Below are 22633 nucleotides of genomic sequence, written 5' to 3'. Positions count from 1 at the left end.
TCCACTTGGTACTTCTAGCTGATGGTTACAAATGCTTAATACAAACATATGAATGCCTACTCTGCCATTCAATATATGAATGTGGTTTCAACTCCACATTTCTGTCTTCCCCCGGTAACCGTCGACTCCCTTGTTAGTCAAGAATCTCTCCACCCATGCCTTAAAAATATTCAATGATCCTGCCACCAACACTGTTCAAAAGACTCACAATCCTCCGAGGGAAGACATTTTTCCCCACCTCCATTTTAAATGGGAGACCCCTTATTTTTAAATATGTCCCCTAGTTCTATCAATCTCACAAGGGGAAGCATCCACTCAGCATCCATCCAATCAAGTCCGGTCAGGATCTTTCATGCTTCAGCCTTGTCTTTTGCACTGATGTGCTGGGCTCCCCCAGGATTGAGAATGGCGATATTTGTGGACCCTTTTCCTCCAATTAGTCGTTTAATTTTACACCACCATTCACTGCTGAACGTGGCAGGACTGCAGAGCTTAGATTTGATCTGTTGGTTGTGGGATTGCTTAGCTCTGTCTATAGCATGCTGCATCCACTTTTTAGCATGCAAGTAGTCCTGTGTTGAAGCTTGACACCTCATTTTTGGTGATGTCTGATGCTGCTCCTGGCATGCCCTCATGCACTCTTAATTGAACCAAGATTGATCCCCAGCTTGATGGTAATAGTAGAGTGGGGGTATACCAGATCATGAGGTTACAGGTTGTTGTGGAATGCAATTCTGCTGCTGGTGGCCTCATGAATGCCCAGTTTTAAGTTGCTAGATCTGTTCAAAATCTTTTTTTAAATTTTTTTAAAATTCATTCACAGGATGTGGGTTCCACTGGTTGGGCCAGCATTTATTGCCCATCCCTAGTTGCCCTTGAGAAGGTGATGGTGAGCTGCCTTCTTGAAGTGCCGAGAGGATGATCCATCTTGGCCTCCTTTGGAGGTCCCCAGCATCACATATGTCAGTCTTCAGCCAATTCGATTCACTCCACATGATATCAAGAAATGGTTGAAGGCGCTGGATACTGCAAAGGCCAAGAGCCCTGACAATATTCCGGCAATAGTACTGAAAACTTGTGCTCCAGAACTTGCCACGCCCTTAGCCAAGCTGTTACAACACTGGCATCTACACGGCTATGTCCTGTACACAAAAAGCAGGACAAATCCAACCTGGACAATTACCAATCCATCAGTCTACTCTCGATCATCAGTAAAGTGAAGGAATTGGTCATCAACAGTGCTATCAAGCAGCACTTGCTAGGCAATAACCTGCTCACTGTCGCCCAGTTTGGGTTCCGCCAGGGCCGCTCAGCTCCTGGCCTCATTACAGCCTGGTTCAAACATGGACAAAGAGCTGAACTCCCGAGGTGAGGTGAGAGTGACTGCCCTTGACGTCAAGGCAGCACTTGACTGAGTGTGTCATCAAGGAGCCCAAGCAAAACCGGAGTCAATTGGAATCAGGGGGAAAACTCTCCGCTGGTTGGAGTTGTACCTAACACAAAGGAAGGTGGCTGTGGTTGTTGGAACTCAGTCATCTCAGCTCCAGGACATCACTGCAGGAGTCCGTCATGGTATTGTCCTCAGCCCAACCACCTTCAGCTGCTTCATCCTTCATGTCCATGTCCAAATGCAGCAAGACCTGGACAATATCCAGGCTTGGTCTGACCAAGTGGCAAGTAACATTCACATCTTCTGCATCCCATGTGGTGAGGTACACCCACAGTGCTGTTAGGAAGGGAGTTCCAGGATTTTGACTCAGCAACAGTGAAAGAACAGCGATATATTTCCAATACAAGATGTTAAGTGACTTGGAGGGGAACTTCCAGGTGCTGGTGTTCCCATCTATCTGCTGCACTTGTCTTTCTAGGTGGTAGTGGTCGTGGGTTTGGAATGTGCTCTCTAAGGAGCCTTGGTGAATTCCTGCAGTGCATCATGTAGATGGTCAAGCTTCTTGAGTGTTGTAGGAGCTGCACCCATCCAGGTAAGTGGGGAGTATTCCATCATGCTCCTGGCTTGTGCCTTCTAGATGGTGGACAAACTTTGGGGAGTCAGGAGGTGAGTTACTCATCACATGATTCCTAGACTCTGACCTGCTCTTGTAGCCACAGTATTTATACGGCTATTCCAGTTCAGTTTCTGGTCAATGGTAACCCCCAGGATGTTGATAGTGGGGGATTCAGTGATGGTAATGCCATTGAACATCAAGGGGCGATGGTTGAAGAGAAAAAATGGATCTGTTAATGGTATGTTAATTATATTGTTAAGAAAATACAGGCGAAGGGCATTGTTTAATTCAGAGGGAGGTGCTGGTGTACTGATAAGTGTCACTGGGCTAGTGATCTCGTAAACCCATGCTAATGCCCAGGGAATGTATGTTCAAATCCCAAGACAGCTGGTAAAATTTGAGTTAAAAATAGATAAATCTGGAATATAAAGCTAGTCTCAATAATGGTAACCATGACAACTATTACCAATTGTTGTAAAAACCCATCTGGCTCACAAATCTCCTCTAGGGGAAGGAAATCTGCCATCCTTACTTGCTCTGGTCTACATTTGACTCCAGACCCACAGCAATGTAGTTGACTCTCAACTGCCCTCTGAAATGGCCTAATAGGACACTCAATACAAGGGTATTTAAGGATGGGCAACAAATGCTGGCCTTGCCAGTGATACCCAATTCCATGAAAGAATTTTTAAAAATACCTACAGTAATTATAAATCAAGACTTCTGGGACACTGGGGGTGGACACTGGAGAAATATACAAAAATTTCCCTGTGCTGTTTTTTGAGTTTCCATAAATCTCCCACTGAAATTACACAGCAACATTGTTTAAAGAGCACAGAAATTGCAGGCACATGTTTACTGCACTCGCTATAAATGTTCTGTTGTCAATTATTGTTTTTCAGCAGTTTTCTTCCTCTTCTAAAGATGCTGATTCTAGCCAGGGTATGGCTTCAGAGTTCCCATCACCCTTCGGTACCTCACCTAAGTGATCATTCCTCATACATGAGCCTAGACATTGAATGTTGCAGGCTGTCCTGATCCTGTCTTAGGTTGACTTCCACACATGCATTTTCAGTCTGACTAGCAGCTTAATGATCAGGGGCAGACACAGTGAGTATGTTTCCCATTCCCTAACCAGAGATGAGAGCTGAACCTTAACTCCCAAAAATGAGTGGGCTGGGGCCGTGTCTGAGGTTAAAATGCAAACAATCTGAAATAGGAAGTGCAGATGATACTAAAATTGTTTGTGTGGCTGATAATGAAGAAAACTGTAGACTGCAGGAAAATATCAATGGACAAGTCAAATGGATGAAATAGTGGCAAATGGAGTTCAGTTCAGAGAAGTGTGAGGTAATGTATTTGGAAAAACAAACAATGTAAGGGAATACAGAAGGGAAGAGCAGCAAAAAGAGGACCTCAAGGCAGTAACCAGCACCTAGAAGAGCAAATGAAAAGAGGATCCAGAGGCATTAACCACCACCTAGATGAACAATCCAATCGAGTCTGTGGCTCTAGAGCGGAGCGGCCGCGTTCTGAGAGAAATGAAAGTGTGACATCACAGGAAAACAGGTAAGTGATTGGTTTGTGAATGTTTTTCTCAATTAGCTTCAAAACTCGTCCAACTTATACGTTAATTTTATGGTCTTATTAGTTGTTGTAAGGTTTACTAGCAGGAGTAAAGATTATTGGGAGTAGCAGTGTTTATTAATTGTAAATTAGTCAAAATTAAATTAATTGACGCATAATAAAAATGATAATGTAGGTGTTGTGTTGCGACTGCAGAATGTGGGTGTTCCGAGATGCTGCGGTAATCCAGGCCAAACATGTCAGCAGTAAGCATCTGTGGCTTGAGGAGCTTCGGCTCAGAGTCATTGAGCTGGATGCCAAACTTCAGACACTGCATTGCATCAGGGAGGGGAAAAGTTACCTGGATACTGTGTACCAGTCACACCCCTTAGGATAATGTCCTCTGATTTGGTCAGCGGTCAGGAACAGGAGGGTATGACTGCGAATTAGGCAGATATGGGAACCAAAAGGTAGAAGTGGAGGAGCTTCAGCCTTTGCAATTGTCCAACAGGTTCAAGGCTTTTGAAGCCTATACGGATGAAAGCAGTGTCTGAAGGGTGGATGAGCAAACTGACCATGGTACAGGAAACCATTCAAGTGGGGAGAGTTAATAGGAATGTAGTGGTAGTTGGGGACAGTATAGTCAGGGGTTAGACACAGTTCTCTGCAGGCAAGAGCTAGAGTCCAGATGGCTGTGCTGCCTGCCCACTACCAGGGTTTGGGACATCTCCTCTGTGCTGGAAAGTAACTTGCAGTGGGAGGGAGAGGATCTGATGGTCATGGTTCATGTAGTACCAACGACATACGTAGAACTAGGAACAGGTTCTGCTGAGGGATTGAGTATGAGCAGCCAGGGGCTAAATTAAAAAGCAGAACCTCAAAATATAATAATCTCTGGATTACTACCTGAGCTCTGAGCAAATTGTCGTAGAGTAAATCAAATTGGAAAGTTACACGTGTGGCTCAAAGATTGATGTGGGAGAAATGAGTTCCGATTCATGGGGCACTAGCACCAATACTTGGGAAAGTGGGAGCTGTACTGTTGGGACGGAGTATAACTAGGGAGGTAGAGAGGACTTTAAACTAAATTGTGAAGGCAAGGGATAAAGTTTGGGAAGATGTGATCAATTAAATGGAGAAGACCAGGCAAGAGAACAAGGTCAGAATAAGGGAAATGATGATCAGAATGTGGCAGGAAGGGATAGAGTGTACAAACCCAAGAGTCAACCAGCAGATAAGGCTAGAGATTACAAAAGTAGTAAACAGACAGAACTAAAGACTGTGGGCAGAATTTTCTGCTTGTCAGGTAGGTGGTGCGGGAGTGGACGCGGGCGGGCGCGGACCTGATCGCTGCCCATGATCAGGTCCGTGCCACCATTTTAAGCGGCCGGGCCAATTAAGTCCCACCCAGCGTGAATCACAGCTCCCAGCAAGGACAGCGGGAGTGAGCGGGCGGTGGCGGAACTGCAATGACGACCCAGCAGCCTGTTTTAAAAAGCTCCTGCAGCCTTTCAAAGGCTGTGAATCATGGCCAATGGATGGGCTCCCCAGAGCGCTGCTGGAGGCCAGGCAGGAGGGTAGGGCAGTGGGGCACTGTGCCCCTCGTTTTTCTGATGATTGCCTTGCTGCCCTCCTCTAGGAGGTGGCAGCATGGCGGGAGGTGCTCGTACCCCAGCATGGGAGGGGGAGACCCCCCCCCCGCATGACCAAACATGCCTGGGAGGTGGTGGCGGAGATTGTGAGCTCCCGCGACGTGGTGCGGCACACCTAGATCCAGTATCGCAAACGCTTCAACGACCTGTTGCGCTCAGGAAGGGTGAGTACCATTTTGGCATTGGTCACTTAACCCAGCAGGTAGGCTTTCCCCCCCTGGCACCCACCCCTCCTCCCCACTCTCACCCCCAAGTCTGAGTGTAATGACTGCATTGAATCATTGACGGCATGTGTCCTTCGCTGGGTGGGCCAGCAGATATTGCCCATGCTGAGGTCACCCTGAGAGGGTGGTGAAGAGATGGGCTCTGCACCCACAGCATGTGGTACAGAGACCCACATTACTGTTTTGGGGGCAACCTGAAGGAGCTGCACCGAGGCGCAGTGCTGGAACTCCAGGACATGTCAAAGTCAGGGTGATGACATGCTGGGAGGGGAGCTTCAAGGTGGCGTCTGCTGTCCTCTGCGCTCCACGTGCTTGTGCCTCCTTGCTGTGGAAGGTTAGGCCGTGTGGTGCCTAATGTGATGTAGGCAGCATTTGACAGAGGGGCGGAGGAGCTGCCACCCTCATCCGGAGCGCCCTGAGAGGAGCCCGTAGAGATGACAGGCAGCTGCTGCACTGACGTGAGGTCACTTCGGACCTCCCTGCTCACCGTGGATGGATGGGCACTGAGCTGGGAAACTTAGTGCCCAGACCATCTCCCACACTGGCACTGACCAGCTGAAGTCACCGCTGATGTGAGGGCTTGCTGGCCTGAGCGCATCCCCAGGAAACCCTGGTTGGTCTCCTGGAGGAGCCTCTCCATGAAAGTCGCCATTTTCTCCATGGAGAACGCATGGCGCTTGGCCATGAAGCTCATTGCTTCGGCGATAGTTCGCATAGACTCCTCCACCACGGACACCAAGCCAAGCATAGCCTCATGTATCTCCACCAGATGCTCCCACACACCCGGCCACAATTCCTGCGTTTGCTGCGTCGCGGACGACTCCAGAGGCATATCATTAGGCACCAACCGAGCATGTGCCTGGTTCCCTGCAGTCCTCCGACCGCTGGCACCATGGGCACTCCCTGTCTCTGCCAGCTCCTCCAGCAATTGTGAAGTGCCCTCACCGCTGTGCTCCGGGACACTAGCCAATGTTCTAATTCCCACCGAGGTGGTTGTATCTGCGCTGGTGCCTGCCTGACAGAGATGGTGTGGCGCCGGTGAGTCCGTGACTTCAGGGCCCTCAGGTGTGAGAGGGGGCCTCTGCCGCTCCTCCTCCTGGCCCTGCTCTGCTGAAGCTGAAAGGAAGAACAAGGACATTGGATCAGTTAACGTGGAGACAATGTCAATGTGCATCCCTGTCCCCCGGATCATTATGCGCTCATCCTTCCATAAGCAATGGTCAAGCCATGTTGCAAACTTCAATCACTGAACATTCAACACTGCCATGGCTATTGGGAAAACAATGGTGACCTCGCTGCTGGGCAAACATACCTGCCCGTGGCACCCCACCCTCACCCACATTCCAAATCTTGGCCTCCTGCTCGAAGCGGCTGAGAATTGCCAACTGGGTCGGCCCGCTGCCAGTTCTCACCCGCTCGGCGGCATGATGTGCATTCTTCTCCTGAAGAGGAGAGAAGGGCATTGATTAGTGCTATTTGTACCTGGATTCTCTTCACGGACGGCCCACCCCAACCAGAATGGGACATTGCAGGGCTCCAGTGCCTCCTCACCCCGCTGCTGCAGAACACTCACACAAAGATGCCAGTGACCATTGCAGAGCCCTGGCATCTGAGAATGTCTGAGGATGTAGGCATCGTGGGAGCTACCTGGGTACCTTGCACAGACTTGTAGAATCAGCATCCTGTGATCACACACTATCTGCACGCTCATGGAGTGGAAGCCCTTCCTGTTGACGAAGGCACCGGGCTCACCTGCTGGCGCCTTGATGGCCACACCTGTACAGTCTATCGCACCCTGGACGTGGAGGAAGTCAGCAATCGCCGTGAAGCCTCTGGCTCGCTGTTCTGAAGAAGAGTCATACGGACTCGAAACATTAACTCTATCTTTCTCTCCACAGATGCTGTCAGACCTGCTGAGTTTTTCCAGCAATTTTTGTTTTTGTCTCTGGCTCGCTGTGTCTGGCTTCCCTGGTCCCAACGATAGTTGATGAAGGTCAATGCATACAGAGTGTCTGTAACCTGCTTGAATCAAGTGTGGACAGCTGATTGGGAGACACTGCAAAGATCACCCACCGACTCCTGGAAAAAGTGAGAGGCATAGAAGTTGAGGGCAGCTGTGACATATAGAGCCACTGGCATGGGATGCCCGTCCACACAGTTCACAGAGATCTCAAGCCCAATCATCTGACAGATATAGTTGACTGTCTCCTTTGAGAGACAGAGTCTCCTTCGGCACTGCACCTCAGACATATTGAGGTAGCTGCTTCGCCGCCTGTATACCCTGGCAGCAGGATAGTGGTGTCTTCTGCGGCCTCTTCCACCTTGGACCACCTCTTGGCCCTGCGCCCCTTATGCCTGTGCCTGTCCTCCCAAAGGTGGCTCCCCTGGAGGCTGAATGTGCACTCCTGGCCTCCTCCCCCTTCTAGCCCTCCCTTCCTCTTCAGAGGAGGTGCCTCCAGTGGGGAGTTCAGCTCCCATTCCCAGGCTAAGGGAAGGCTTCCTGAAACCTACAGGCCCAAAAGTGATTCCTCACTGCAGAGTGTTGACCTGAAGGTTGTGAGTCCAGACCAAGCAGCTGGTATGCGTTTTGAAGTGTTGCAGATCACACAGGCAAGTATCAATAACTTTGAAAAATCAATATTTGCCAGAGCACACTCGTGACCCCACTGAGCCCTCTTATCCCACCCGTGGATGAGGTTTATACAAATGTGTCCTACCCGCCTGCCCGTTGCGCCCGTACGCCGACCCAAAGATCACACAAGAGCTGAAAAATCGCCATCAATTGGTGCCTCAAGGACCTTAAGTGGTCGGTTAATTGATAGCGGGCGTGCATCGGATATCATCACGCACCCACCCAACGAAATATCGCAATAGCAAGCAGTGACGTTGGGACACATGCCAACAGGAAAATTCTGGCCTGTGTTTCTGAATGCATGTAACATTTATAACACATGAACAAGGAGCAGGAGTAGGCCATTCAGCCCATCGACACCCCTTTGTCCTTTTGTCTATGACATCTTTGGCAATCTCTTCTTTGCCTCCATCTATCACTGGCCCTCTATCCAGCTCTACCTGTCCCACCCCCCTCAACGAGCATATATTTCACCTCATTTCTATATTTCCTTAGTTCTGATGAATAGTCATACGGACTCGAAACATTAATTGTATTCCTCTCCGCAGATGTTGTCAGACCTGCTGAGTTTTTCCAGCTATTTTTGTTTTTGTGTCACGATATAGTTTACCAGTCCTACCTGAATGATTGGTGAGTTTGTGTTTGAAGGATAGAAAGAAGCACAACATGGTGGTAGCTGATGTGAATTCCAAGATTGTAAACTTTTAAGGCACAAATGTGGTAGCAACATTTGGGACTTGGAAGATCTGAAGAATTGAAGCTCCACATATGCAAAATTGTTGCAGCTTCAATGACTCTTCAAGATCCTACATATCTGAAGATCACCATGTGCATCATAACAGCAGTGCGTTGAGTTTAATAAAGAAAACCCTCAGCTTTTTGAAATTAGGAACGGCAAAGATGCAAAGAACATCATTGGAGAATCAGATTCAACTTGGGATTAAACCAGCAGTCTGTGAAGGAAGCACCGGCTGCCAGAGGGTCCAAGAGGTGAAGCACTATCTGCAAGCAATATTCCATTGGGAACAGTGAGTAACTATGCATAAGATCGGTAGTAAAGGTGCGCAATCAGTCGTTTTTCTTTGGGCTATTCCAGTGCAGGTCAATTCAAAGGCAGGCTTAAAAAGAGGCTGAAAAAAGCCATCACAGCTATTACAGATATTTGAGGCATCATGGTGGTGTTCATGCCAAAATACCATTTAATACATGGGGCATGCAAATTGGGGCAGCAACGCCACAGACCTGCAGTGCCATAGAGTTCAGAAACAGTGTGCGGCAACGAAAATTACTGCAGGCAGCCAGGCCTACAATATTTTGCAACCTCACTGTGGAGGAAAGCTTCTTCCTATCTAGGAAATCGCAGAAAATCCCAGGATGTTGGTAAAATTCCCATGTATAAATTGAAAAACAGTGGATATTCTTTCTGAATTCAAACTTTTCAAACAACGAATATTGCTGTGGTTCCTTGATTTTGCTGTATCAGGACCAGATAAGCAAGCAGTCGAAATTAAGGTAGCTACTGGAAACAAAAGACTTCATAGGCTGAATACCTCAGGCTTACCTGAAGATGATCAGAAGGACCCTCAGAAAATGTGGACCAAAGTAAAGACCAACTACATGTGAAAGTCAATTTCAGCATTCATCGGTTGGAATTTGCGTCGTACAGGCAGCCATGAAAGAATATATCGACCAATTTGTCAACTGCAGAGCAAAGGCATGGACTGAGACTTTTCCGAATCTGAGTTATCTGAAAGAATTGCAAAGTTGGTAATAGCATCAACACCCATTGAAGCTTTTCAAAAGGAGCTCCAATAAAAGCCAAAAGGTGAAGACATTGACGCTTTATTAAAAGGCAGGCATAAATGCAAAGCTATCCTTGTAGGCTGACAGAGTTCGCAAGCACTAGATGCGCTTCATTGGTACAGTAGCCAAGATTGCTAAACCGAACAAACTGTGTAGAAGATTGGACTTTTTCAGCCACCAAGAAGCTGTCCAGCATACCAGGATCACTGGAAGGCATGTGGTATCAAAGGGCATTGGGCATGCCAAATGTAAAAAACCCAGTTCAGAATGTTTGGTTCAAGCTCTAACAAAGGAAAATGAGCAAGCATGTAAGCATTGCCAAGCCCATAGATGCAACCACACCATTGGAAGCATTTGCAGCCATTAACATTGTGTGTCCTAGGAATATTGGAGAGCACACATTGAGGAGCAAAATTGAAACTGGGACGAGTGTCAATGTCCTTCGCCTAAGGCTACTGAAGGTGCGTACCTCCAACACTGGAAGACAGTGGTAAAACAAACTACAGCTCAGTTAATGGCATATAATGGATTTATTGCATTGGTACAATGACACTGACGTGCGGCTACAATCAATCAGCATGGTCGTCACAGTTATTTTATCTCATTAATACACAAGGTCCAGCTATAGCAGGCCTACCACTTCAAGCGTTTTACTGTTCATGGGATCAATAAGGTACAAGTGGCGATATCAGATATCAAGAACAACCCCTTTGAGTCAGTCCTTGACTTGAAATCTAAATACCCAGACCGGTTCAACACAAGCAGCAGTTTTAAAGGGGATGCAGTCTTGAGAGGATGGAATTCTGTCAATAAACTCTCTGACAAAATGCAATGTTAATAGCCAAGACAAATTAAAGCTGAACTGGACAAAATGGAATAGGACCATATTATCTGTAAGGTTATTTCAGACACCTTGAGCATGTTGCCGAATCCATCAAAGAATGCATGTTTCATTGGACTTGCAAAGTCAATTTACTAAATAAGAAGTTGAAGATGCGTTACAAGTCAATTTGATGAGTTTTGGGCAACACAAATGTCAACGATTATAAGAGGAGACATCCAAAGACCCAGTACTCCAGGCACTATGGAAAACCATAATCGAAGGTTGGCCTGATACATTCCAGGAAACCTTAAAACCATTTGGGCCTACAAAAATGAATTAGGAATATCCCAAGGTGTAATATTCACTAGACTTCTGGCAAGAGAAACCGTATAATGGACAGGGATCAGCAGTGATATAGAGAAGACTGTGAGGATGCACAATGTGTGTCAGCCAGCACAAAGGGTCATTGATACCTCACGAGATTCCTTCACACCCATGGAGCAATACTGCTGCAGACTTATTTAATGTTCGTAGTGATGACTTTCTACTAGTGATGGACAATTTTTTCAAGTTTCATTAGACAACTACACGTTATGTCAAGTGCAGCCATTGCCAGTACACTGAGTGCCATTTTCACTTTGTTTGGGATGCCACAAGAATTGTCTCTGACAACAGTCTTTAGTACATGGGGCAAGCCATTTCAAGACGTGCGCGCGAAGTGGGTCATTGATCATGTTACATCATGGCCACATTATTTTCGATCAAATGGCCAAGCAGAGTGAATGAACGGCACTGTTAAGTCTTTGATTATTAAGTGCCAGGAAAAAAGCAAGATTTCCACATTGCAAAGGTACATCTAAAGGCAATACCACTGAGTGCATGTATACCTTCACCGTTATGACACAGCAATTGGTAAAAGCTGAATTGCTTAAATCCCAAAGGGAAACTTGAACAACTGCCATAACCTATACTTTCAATTGGTATGTTTGAGATGCAGCTCTGAATTCAGGAATAAGACCACCAAGCCTCAAGAAGGTTTTTATATAAAACTAAATTAAACATTTATTAATTTAACAAATTAAATACATACATGTCTCAAATTACTACCATAATAGCTTTTAAACAAATCCCCAAATTATTCACTCCCAGGTAAAACTTCACCAAGGCAACAATAACCCATACACTTCAAACAGACACCAGGCAAAGAACATTTGACCTTACAAATTCAAAATGAGGTTCCTTGCAATTTAGTTCCTTTGCAGACACAGCTGTAGGCTTACAAGCTGGTTAGATCTTAAATGCCTCTGCTTTACACACACAAACTCCTTTCTATTTATACCTAGCTTTTCCTATGCAAATTTTCCATTGTATCCTAGGCTTTTAACGTCACATCTTCTAACAATAACATTTTCATCCCATGAATTTTATTAGTAATATAAACACATTGCTCGGTGTCTTCCAGCTAAGTGCAAGATTTAACCCTTTCTTTTGAATGGATTACTTAAAAATGCAAATTGCCCCCTTGGTACTTTTTGTTTCTAAACTTTTCCATGTTTATCTAATTACCATTTCAAACCTCCTACTTTCTATACATCAAAGCACCCAGACTAGCTGGCTTTAATCAATTAAGACACATAATTCTATTTAAAGACAATTCTATTTAAAAATAATTTCCAATAACATTATAGCCATTAATATCTCTTCATGACATCACCAGCTGAACTTATGTTTCGGAGGCAAGTCTGAATGACACTTCCAAGCTATCAGCAATCCAAGTTTTCAACTGTACGACACAAGTTATTGGAAAAACAAGTGAGAATGAAGGATGTGCATGACCAACATGCAGGTAAAGAATTGCCAAATTTGATCATAGGACAAAAGTTTTAGGTTCTATGTCCAACAAAGGGAACCTCATTTACAGTTAAAATAGCTAAGGTGTGTCAAGAGCTGACATCATACGAAGTGGTGACACCAAATGGAATGATATTATGCAAAAGGCGATGTCAATTCAGGGAGATGTCCAATTATACAGCACCGAACATCGCAAAGAGAATATGTTCAAAAGTAAGATCTGAACATTTGTGTGCACAGGCCATTTAACAACCACTCATAAGACTACTTAATGCCTGGTTACAGGGGTATGCCATCAGTTCCTTGGGCCTGTTCTGCCATTCAATTAGATAATGGCTAGTACCAATTGACAGAGTGGACACAGCACTCGCTCCTTTCATTGGTCCCTTAATATTGCATCAGGGGTCTTTGTATCTCATAGAATCGTGATTAAAACTGTGCTCCCACCTGAAACAGACAGCTGCCTAAGCTGCCCCCAAGCGGAAGGCCCCAAGAAAAATGCAGTGGCAGGAATTATTCCCAACACCAAAGGTAACAAAAGCAACTCTTTATATGTTGAAATTGATTGAGAATATTAAATGTTGCTCACTTGAATGGAACAAAGATGGACAGGATGGACCTTGGATCATAATCAGTTTCTCTCCCAGCCAGGTGATGTGGACGTGATGCTAAGATCCCAGGCTCCCGTACTGACAACTCAGCAGTTTCAGAAAGTAATTAAACAACATTTCTACATAAATCTCTACAAGAGATTAAACAAGCAGGACACTGAAGTATTTTCAGTATTGGATCCATCAGAGGGTGAGTTTTTATGGACTTTGTACAGTTTTATCTGTCAAGTTCCACTAAACAAAACAGTGGTTTTGTCTGTTGTGCTATGGATATCAGCAATTATGTCCAGCTGGGTCGGAAAGCACTCACCTGGTCCCATTCTTATCTATCTAATCATTGCCAGAGAATCGTTTCCAAAGGCTTCTCTTCCTGTTCTTGCACCGTTCCCTCTGGTGTCCCCCAAGGATCTATCCTTGCCCCTTCTCCTTTTTCTCATTTACATGCTACCTATTGGCAATATCATCTGAAAACAGTGCTAGTCTTCACATACATTGATGACACCCATCTCTACCTCACTACCACCTCCAACTAAACATTGGGAAAATGGAAGCCATGATCTTCGGTTCCTGATAAAAACTCAATTCCCTAACTACCAATTCAAACCCTTTTTCTGGCAACGGTCTGAGGCTGAACCAATCTGTTCTCAACCTTCGTGTCATATTTGGCTCCAAGATGAGCTTCCAAAGACATTTCCACATCTTCACTAAGATGCCTATTTCCACTTCTGTAACATCAGTTGGTTCCTTTCCTGCCTCAGCTCATTAGCTGCTGAAACTCTCTTCCATGCCTTCATTACCTTTAGACTCAACTATTGCAACAGGCTCTTGGCTGATCTCCCACATTCTACCCTCCTTAAACTTGAGGCCATCCAAATCTCTGCTGCCCATGTCCTTGCTCACAGCAAGTCCTGTTTACTCATCAACTCTTTTGTTGACCTACATTGGCTTCCCATCAAGCAATGCCTTAATTTTAAAATTCTCACCCATGTTTTCAAGTCTCCCCATGGTCTTACCCCTCTCTATCTCTGTAATCTCCTCCAGCCCCACAATCCATCCAAGATATCTAGGTTCATCTAATCTGGCCTCTTGAGCATCTCTGATTTTAACTGCCTCACCATTGGTGACAATCCCTTCAGCAGCCTAGGCCACAAGCTCTGGAATTCCCTCCCTACATCCCTCCAACTCTCTAACTACCTGTTTCCTCCTTTGAGCTGCTCCTTAAAACTACGTCTTTTACCAAACTTTTGGCCATCTGCCCTAGTATCTCAGTGTCATCTTTTGTTTTATAATTCCCTGATGAAGAACCTTGGGATGTTTTATTCAATTAAAGGCACTGTATTAATATGAGTTGTTCCCTTTAATGCCCACAAAAGCTTTGAAAATAGACATTTTTAAACATACGAACACACGAACAAGGAGCAAGAGTAGGCCATTTGGCACCTAGAGCCTGCTCCGCCATTCAATAAGATCATGGCTGATTTGATAGTAACCTCAATCTGCATCCTGCCAACCCCTGATAACCTATCACTCCCTTGCTTGCCTAGAATCTATCCACCTCTGCCTTAAAAACATTCAAAGACTCTGCTTCCACCACCTTTTCAGGAAGAGTTCCAAAGACTCCTGAGCCTTAGAGAAAAAATTTCATCTCATCTCCATTTTAAATGGGCAACTCTTTATTTTTAAACAGTGATCCCTAGTTCTAGATTCTCCCACAAGAGGAAACATCTCTCCACATCCACCCTGTCAAGACCCCTCAAGATCTTATTTGTTTCAATCAAGCCGCGGATACAAACCTAGCCTGCCCAACCTTTCCTCATAAGACAACCTGCCCATTCCAGGTATTAGTCTGATAAACCTCCTCTGAACTTCTTCCAATGCATTTACATCCTTCCTTAAATAAGGTGACCAATACTGTACACAGTACTCCAAATGTGGTCTCACTAGTGCTCTGTATAACCGAAGCATAATCGCCCTACTTTTGTATTCAATTCCCCTCATAATAAAAGATAACATTCTATTAGCTTTCCTAATTACTTGCTGTACCTGCATACTAGCCTTTTGCGATTCATGCACTAAGACACCCAGATCCCTCTGTGTTGCAGAACTCTGCAATCTCTCACCATTTAGATAATATGTCTCTCTTTTATTCTTCCTGCCAAAATGGACAATTTCACATTTTCCCATATTATACTCCATCTGCCAGATCTTTGCCCACTCACTTAACCTATCTGTATCTGTTTATAGCCTCCTTATGTTCTCTTCACAACTTACTTTCCTATCTATCTTTGTGTCATCAGCAAATTTGGCAACCATCCCATCCATCCCTTCACCCAAGTCATTTATATAAATTGTAAACAGGCCCCAGCACTGATCCCTGTGGCACACCACTCGTTACATCTTGCCAACCTGAAAAAGACCCATTTATGCCTACTCTCTGCTTCCTATTAGCCAGCCAATCTTCTACCCATGCCAATATGTCACCCCCCCCCCCCCCCTCCCCCACCATACCATGAGCTTTTATTTTACACAATAACCTTCAATATGTCACTTTATCAAATGCCTTCTGGAAATCTAAGTACAGTACATCCACCAGTTCCCCTTTATCCACATCTCATGCTACTTCCTCAAAGAAATCCAATAAGTTGGTTAAACATACTTTTCCTTTCACAAAACCATGTTGACTCTGCCTGATTACCTTGAAATTATCCTAGTGGCCTGCAATAACTTCTTTAATAATAGCTTCTAACATTTTCCCTATGACAAATGTTAAGCTAACTGGCCTGTAGTTTCCCGCTTTCTGTCTCCCTCCCTTTTTGAATAGTAGAGTTACAATTGCTATCTTCTAAATTGCTGGAAACAAAACTTTTCAGCAGCTATGCATAGTTCAAAGAATAGTGCACCTGCTATCCATAATCAGATGAAGGAACTGCATAGTATTATAAAGTAGCAACACTAGCAGTTTTGCGGCCACCAAGATACAGATTACATTTTACACCTGCCCTGAATTTGTCAGAAGGTCTTTCACACTGAACTTTTTTTTGCAGTAGGATTCCCACAACCATGGACTCACCTCTTCAGAGAACAATTAGCTAATCAAATCCATCCAAAAGAGAGGCGGCAGGGCAGGTAATGATACTGAAACACTGTACATACTTATCAGGCCAAAGGCAAATACTTCTGCAAAGTAATATAGCTCAGGACGTTCCTCTATCAGTACATAGGCTACTCCATGGGGAAACTGCTAGTTTTAAGCTTCCAGTGAGGGAGACCACAAAGTTGTTCAGTGTGAGTCCATCTTAAAAGTGTTCTAATAGGCATGATTAAAAGCTTAGCATTGAGTTTCTGCTTGTACTGTATGGATGCTGATTACCTTAGCTGTTTTCAATTGTATCAATGCTTCTCTCAGATAGTACAGCAAGTTGAAGGGCACTGACTTCATAGTGTACCAGATAGGCAGCATACTACACCCCATCTGTTGTTTTTCATTTTCTGCTTCTTTCTTTGTCTATTAACTTATTTCCCTCCTTGCTTAAATATGGCAATTCTAAAGTATAATCCCATAGTGCTAGTTGCCTTGTGATATCTTGCTCAAGTTTCCATTATTTATGGAAATACACAGGTTACAACATGGAAATGGGCCATTTCAGTCTATTTCTTTGTTTGACTGAAAGGGAAACACTTAGTCCTAATCTTAATTACCTACCCTGTATCCAAATCCCTTCATTCAACTGCATACCATTAACCACAGAAGTGAATTCTACAGCGTCAAAACTCTGTGTAAAGAGGTTTCTCCTGCCCTCTGTTCTAAATCTCTTACATTTAAGAGGAAAAATTGGATAAGGCCCAAAAACGACACTAGGTTTGTAATGCATGTTTAATTCGCATCCGTTTGTTCCAATGCAGGCAGCACACAAACTTCTTGCTACCTGTTTATTTACATGATTACAAAGCTTTCTGCATGATTGCAGCATTCAGTCAGCAATAAGTGTGCTGTTAAGTGGCTGAACATCTGAATAAGGAATGCAAAGTTGTGAGAGGCTAGCATGAATTCAAGCTAGCCACCAATACTTAAAACTACTTTTCAAAGGCAATTATGGGCCTTGCCAGTGACACTCACATCCCAAGGGTGAATAAAATAAAAGCCTGCTTCTCTTAAAGGGAAGGCTTTTTCGATTGGTGCACGTGTTGGGTTCATTGCAGAAGGGACTTTTATCAGGAATGGCACAATGCAGCAGAGAGGAGGTCCAAAGTTCTCCAACACAGCACTGGAGGCTTGGTGCGGGAGGTGGATGGAATGGAGGGGTTCTCTATCCACAAGGGGCCAGTTAAAACTCTGAGAAGGCAATGGGAAATTCAATGGCTTACACCAGAGAATGCATCTTCAAATGTCACAATCCAAAAACTGCACCAATCTCTCATACTGCTCAATGCACCACAACCCCATCACTCACCTACAAACAATTTCCATCATTCGCAATATACGTCATATTCGTACGTCATATTCATAGCTTCACATCATCCTTAGACACTTAGCAATGCTGCAAACCTCACACACATGTCATACTGTGCACACACTACCAGCTATTCAACCATGACAACTACGCCACCCAACACATTGCTCCACACACAGTGACACACACTTCTCTCTCTTGCAGGACAAACTGATGCACCTAAATGTTGAGGAACAGGAGTGGCTGCATGTCCTTGTCCTATGATAGAGGAGGTGGTGCTTGCCAAAATTGGAGTAGTCATAATCAAAACCTGGCTGAAGTAGGACTGAAAGGATCAAAGATTACTGTGTTCCTACCTAATCTGCCCTTTCGCATCATTTCCGTCATCACACAATTTCTTCAAATTCTCAAGCTGCAGAGGATGTAAGCATGCACCTCTTGCTTTCCCCCACTTCACTCACTGCAAACCTATGCTGTGCCTTCCTCCTTTCAAATACCAAAGAATTGCCACCTGACCAGGTATTGGTGCAGGAGTATGAAGCGCAAGAGAAAGAAGAGACTGATGATGAATAAATGCCACCACTCACTCAGAGTCACAACCACCAGCTCAAATATTGGCATTACACATACTTCAAAGGGTAACATGGAGGGCAGATCGGCAGTGACTGGGTATGATTGTCCTGCAGCCAGAACAGGGAGAAAAGGGCAGTGCAGGTGCCAGCTCCCCAGAGGGCAAGGTTGCAGACACATTCTGCTGCAGAGAACCAGATGAGGATTATGATTGGGTGGAGTGCAGAAAAGGCTGATGAGCATGCACAATGAAATGCTTTGTGCATTGGTAGGCCTGCCAGAAAGCCTGCTGTCACAGTCAAGGAACATGGAGGAATCCAGCACCAACTTGGCATATGGCTTTGTACAGAGCTGGGAGCCCTTTCTTTCCAGCATGGAAGTGTAGCTAACTCCATGAGCACACTTGTGGACTCAGCCATGTACAGTGTCTGATGGGCATTGTCTCTGCTTCCATTACAGCACAAGAAGTAGCCACCCAACATCTGAGTGCTGAAGTCATGAAATCTCAGATTCTTACTATTGCAAGCCCAGCTTGTAGCCATTATGGCTGTAGATACCAGTGCTCAAAGGGGCTTGCAGGGTTGCTTGCAGTTCAGCTATCTGTGCTGCAGCAGATTACTAGTGTTACAGACAGGAGAGACAGACAAACTGTACTCCTTTCCTCTCGACAACTGTCCGTAAGCAGAAGGTGTTTTGAATTTTTTTTTTAAGTATGCTGTGGCGTGTTTTCTCAAGCCCTCAGTTTGTGTGATCCAATTTACTATTAATTCCAGGCAAACTCATGTGATGGTTAATTCAGAAGTTTAGTTTATTCACATTCAAAACCTGGGGGAAGAGTGTTTGCAACATCCCACTCCACTATACACACACACACACACACACACACACACAGAGTAAGGGGGAATAGAATAAAAAGAAAGTGTTATAATTATGGATACCAGTTGAATGTTAAACAACAAACTGAGGATTTCTTAGTTCTCAAAGAAATATAGAGATTTCAAAATGGTCATTCAAGTCATGTGACTTTCTTTCACCACAATAAACTCAAAAGGGAAGCTTACCCAGTGTCTGGAATTGGCTTTGATTTCAGGATTGATAATGTCCCAGCCATTAACTTTTGAAAGAGTTACTATTCATCTTGAGGGTCTTGTGTCAGGAAGCTATTGTCTAGGCAGACCCTCTGACTCCGCTAGAAGGATAAGCTTGTCCAGATGCAAAAGACATCCATTGTCCCCTCAGTGGTCCCCTTTTGAAATGGACCTGGACAGTCCTGGTGTGAGATGAGTCTGTTAACAGCTCTGCAGGAATAACGAGTTTCGATCTGTGAGTCCCCTGGTTTCCTGATAATAATATTGTTGCAATTGGGTGAGAGATTCCACAATGATGAGAGGAAGGTTCTTTTCTTTTTGTAACTCCTGCTGGTAACTTCCAGAACAAAGGGCCAATCCTGTGGTCATGTGAGTTGTAGCAGCAATCTTTTTCAGTTCAGCAGAAAATTCATTTTGAAAATAGCAAAAAGACTAAAGTTTTGATACATACAGTTTTTGACTTTTTATGCCATATTGGCCCAACACTAGGATTACTCAGTCTCCACCCCAGTAGACTGACAGTGGCTGTAGAGAGCACAGTCACTATCAGTGCCCTTGCTGTTACCTGTATACTAGCCAGCCCAGACTGTTGAAGTGGTACAGTCTGAAACCAACCTTTTAGGACCAGCAGCGCTTGAAGTTGTTCAAGGCCAGAAACAGTCTCCCCCAGTGAAAGACATCAGCCTTCTGCCAACTGTGTTGTCAGGAAATTGCTGGAGTCTATAACTTTTTAAAAAATTATTTCATGGATGTGGGTGTCACTGGCAAGGCCAGCATTTGTTGCTCATCCATAATTTCTCTTGAACTGAGTGGCTTGCTTGGCCATTTCAGAGGGCATTTAAGAGTCAACCATGTTGCTGTGGGTTTGGAGTCACATGTAGGGCAGACCAGGTAAGGATGACAGATTCCTCTTCCTAAAGGGAATTAGTAAATCTGATGAATTTTTACAATAATTGTAATAGTTTCATGGTTACCATTACTGAGACTAGCTTTCAATTGCAACGGTGGAATCGTCCCAGGTTTGCACTAAATTTGGTAGTGGCCGGGAAAAAGAACATTTTACCTGCCAGCCGCAATGGCGACTTTTCACGCCATTTCGTCCCAATCCCGCTTCATTAATCATACATTCCCAGGAAACATGCCATTTCAGTGACAGGCGGGCTGTCATTCACTCGCAACACTGTCACCTCGCCACTTCCTCATGCCGGGGCGCCAAAGGCAAGTTTGGGAACATCAGGATGTCCGCTGCACTCCTCAGATTGCAAGGCATGATGGAGGAGTCTGTCTGCCTTCAGTGTCAGGTGATTGCATGGGCATGTCAACACACTGAGGTCAGCATTGGTAGGAGGCGGCTGCCATGGAGACCTTGGTCAAGGACATCAGTCCTTCACTGCAGCACAGGCTGAACTCTGTCACTGATGCCATTGATGGCCTCCGACAGTCTCAATGCGAGAGCGATCTCACTCTAACTTCTCCTTCCCCCCCCCAAGGAATCAGCCAGGGGCCCTCGGAGACCCATAGGTTGGAGGATCAGTAGGTGCACACACCAGGGCCATCCATCCAGGCAACTCCAGGAGTTTCAGCCCATCAAATCCTCTCTTCTTGTGACCCTAGCAGCTCCAGCTGCAGGCCGAAGAGGGAGCCACTACCACACAGCAGGACCCCAAAAGCATGCTGGGGCCCTCCAGGTCCCAGCCCTCCAGAGGACACCCATCAAGGTCATCACAGACAGGGCACAGCATTCAGCAGGCTGCCTCCAACTCCAATGTGGATGTCGGGGGAGCACCAAGACATAGTGGCAGGGTTAGGAAGTTTAAGAAGCTGTAGTTGCACAGCCTGGGCACGGGTGTAAATCACTTGTACATAATGTTCACTATTGTAAATAAACTCCCAAGAATATCTCCCTGCCTATGGCTTCTTGTTCTGATGAACAGTGTTCGTGTCACTCAGATGTGAAACCTTGGTTCCTGCACAAGGTAAAGGCAGGTGTGTCCTGAGCCTCTTCCCTGTGCTTTGTGCAGCCTTCGGACCAAAGTGATGGTCCGGCTTCACACTCACTTGACACATTACTGATGCCTGCACCTCGATGGTTCTTGTCATTGCTGCCAGAATATCGTGGGGAGGCATCACAAAGTTCCATCATTTTCTCTGTGTGCTCTCAGCACTTTTGAGGTGGGGCTGAACCCCCATCTCTTCAGCATCTGTGACCGGTGACGCTATGCTCCTGAAGGGGTCAGGTGCTGAAGGCTGACAAAGGGTCAGGTGCATTTCAAGGACCTCCTCACCCTCATCCTGTTCCTCTAGCTCCTCCATCTCCTCCTCAACCCGCTCCTCTCCCCATTGCAACATCAGGTTGTAAAGGGTGCAGCAGGTAACAACGATGTGTGGCAGCCTCTGTGGACTATGTTGCCGGGCTCCAGTATACTGGCCTAGGCGCCAGAACCTCATTTTCAGCATCCTGATGGTTTGTTCCACCAAGATGCGAGTTGCAGCATAAGCTTCATTGTCCAAGGTCGCTGCACAGGTGTCATCAGCCACATCCTCTACGGGTAGACCTTGTCCCAAGAAGCCAACCCTGCAGCCTCTGTGGACCCTGGAAGACTGAGACCAGGAATCTGAGACCAACTGAGAGTGTAGGAGTCATGGATATTCCCTGGGAACCATGCACAGACCTGCAGAATGCGTTTGTGGTGATCACACACCAGCTGAACATTCAGCGAGTGGAAGCCCTTGCGGTTGACATAGTTGGTCGCTTGTTGCCATGGAGACCTGAGCGCCACGTGAGTGCAGTCGATGGCACCCTACACCTGTGGGAAACCGGAGATCTGGGAAAATCCCAGTGCTCTTGTATCTTGGCTTTCCTGGTCCTGGGCAAAATACAAAAAATTATATGCCTTTGCAAAGATGACATCCGTGACAAGGAGCCGCTGGCGTAAAAATTTAGCTTCATGGTCACTTTCACAGCCACTGGCAGTGGATGCCCTCCATGTCCCCGTGGCGCCAAATCTTGCAGCAAGTGGTAGATGTGACCAGTCAGTTCCATGGACATGCACAGTCTTTGGCGACACTGGTTCTCAGTCATCTGCAGGAGTGAAAGGCAGCATCTATAGACCCTGGGTCTAGCTAGGCACCGACCAGCGATGGCTCGCTATGGTTCTTCAGTGGCGTGTGCGGGAGCCCCAGCCACCCCTTCTTCCTGGGGGTGCTGCTCCTCCCTCTGCCTAGCCAGGTGCCACAGTCTCTCTCTTCTTCTTCGTCTCCGCTCTCTGTAAGCCATGAGGCATATAGCTAGGCCACCAGGCTCCATGCTCCTGATGTACTCCTCCTGCAGGATGAAAGAGAGAGACGTTTGGCTT

The 22633-nt window shown here is 45.6% G+C and overlaps 1 protein-coding gene across 2 annotated transcripts in view; it reads left to right on the top strand.

Moving 5' to 3' along the window:
- LOC144684514 (uncharacterized) overlaps nucleotides 1-22633 on the top strand; it is a 117667-nt gene that overhangs the window by 39488 nt on the left and 55546 nt on the right. Inside the window, exons 1-2 of one of the 2 annotated variants that reach the window (XM_078548374.1) lie at nucleotides 13100-13358; nucleotides 16213-16294. The exons of the other annotated variant lie outside the window; for it this stretch is intronic. Coding sequence (XP_078404500.1) covers nucleotides 13151-13358; nucleotides 16213-16294 — 290 coding nt within the window. The 5' untranslated portion in view covers nucleotides 13100-13150. Of the gene's footprint in view, nucleotides 1-13099; nucleotides 13359-16212; nucleotides 16295-22633 lie in introns of those variants that run through there. 2 annotated transcript variants of the gene reach the window in all.

Source organism: Cetorhinus maximus, chromosome 9, assembly GCF_964194155.1.
Source record: "Cetorhinus maximus chromosome 9, sCetMax3.hap1.1, whole genome shotgun sequence".
In the NCBI taxonomy this organism is placed as follows: Eukaryota; Metazoa; Chordata; class Chondrichthyes; order Lamniformes; family Cetorhinidae; genus Cetorhinus; species Cetorhinus maximus.
This window is presented reverse-complemented; position numbering and strand designations above follow the sequence as displayed.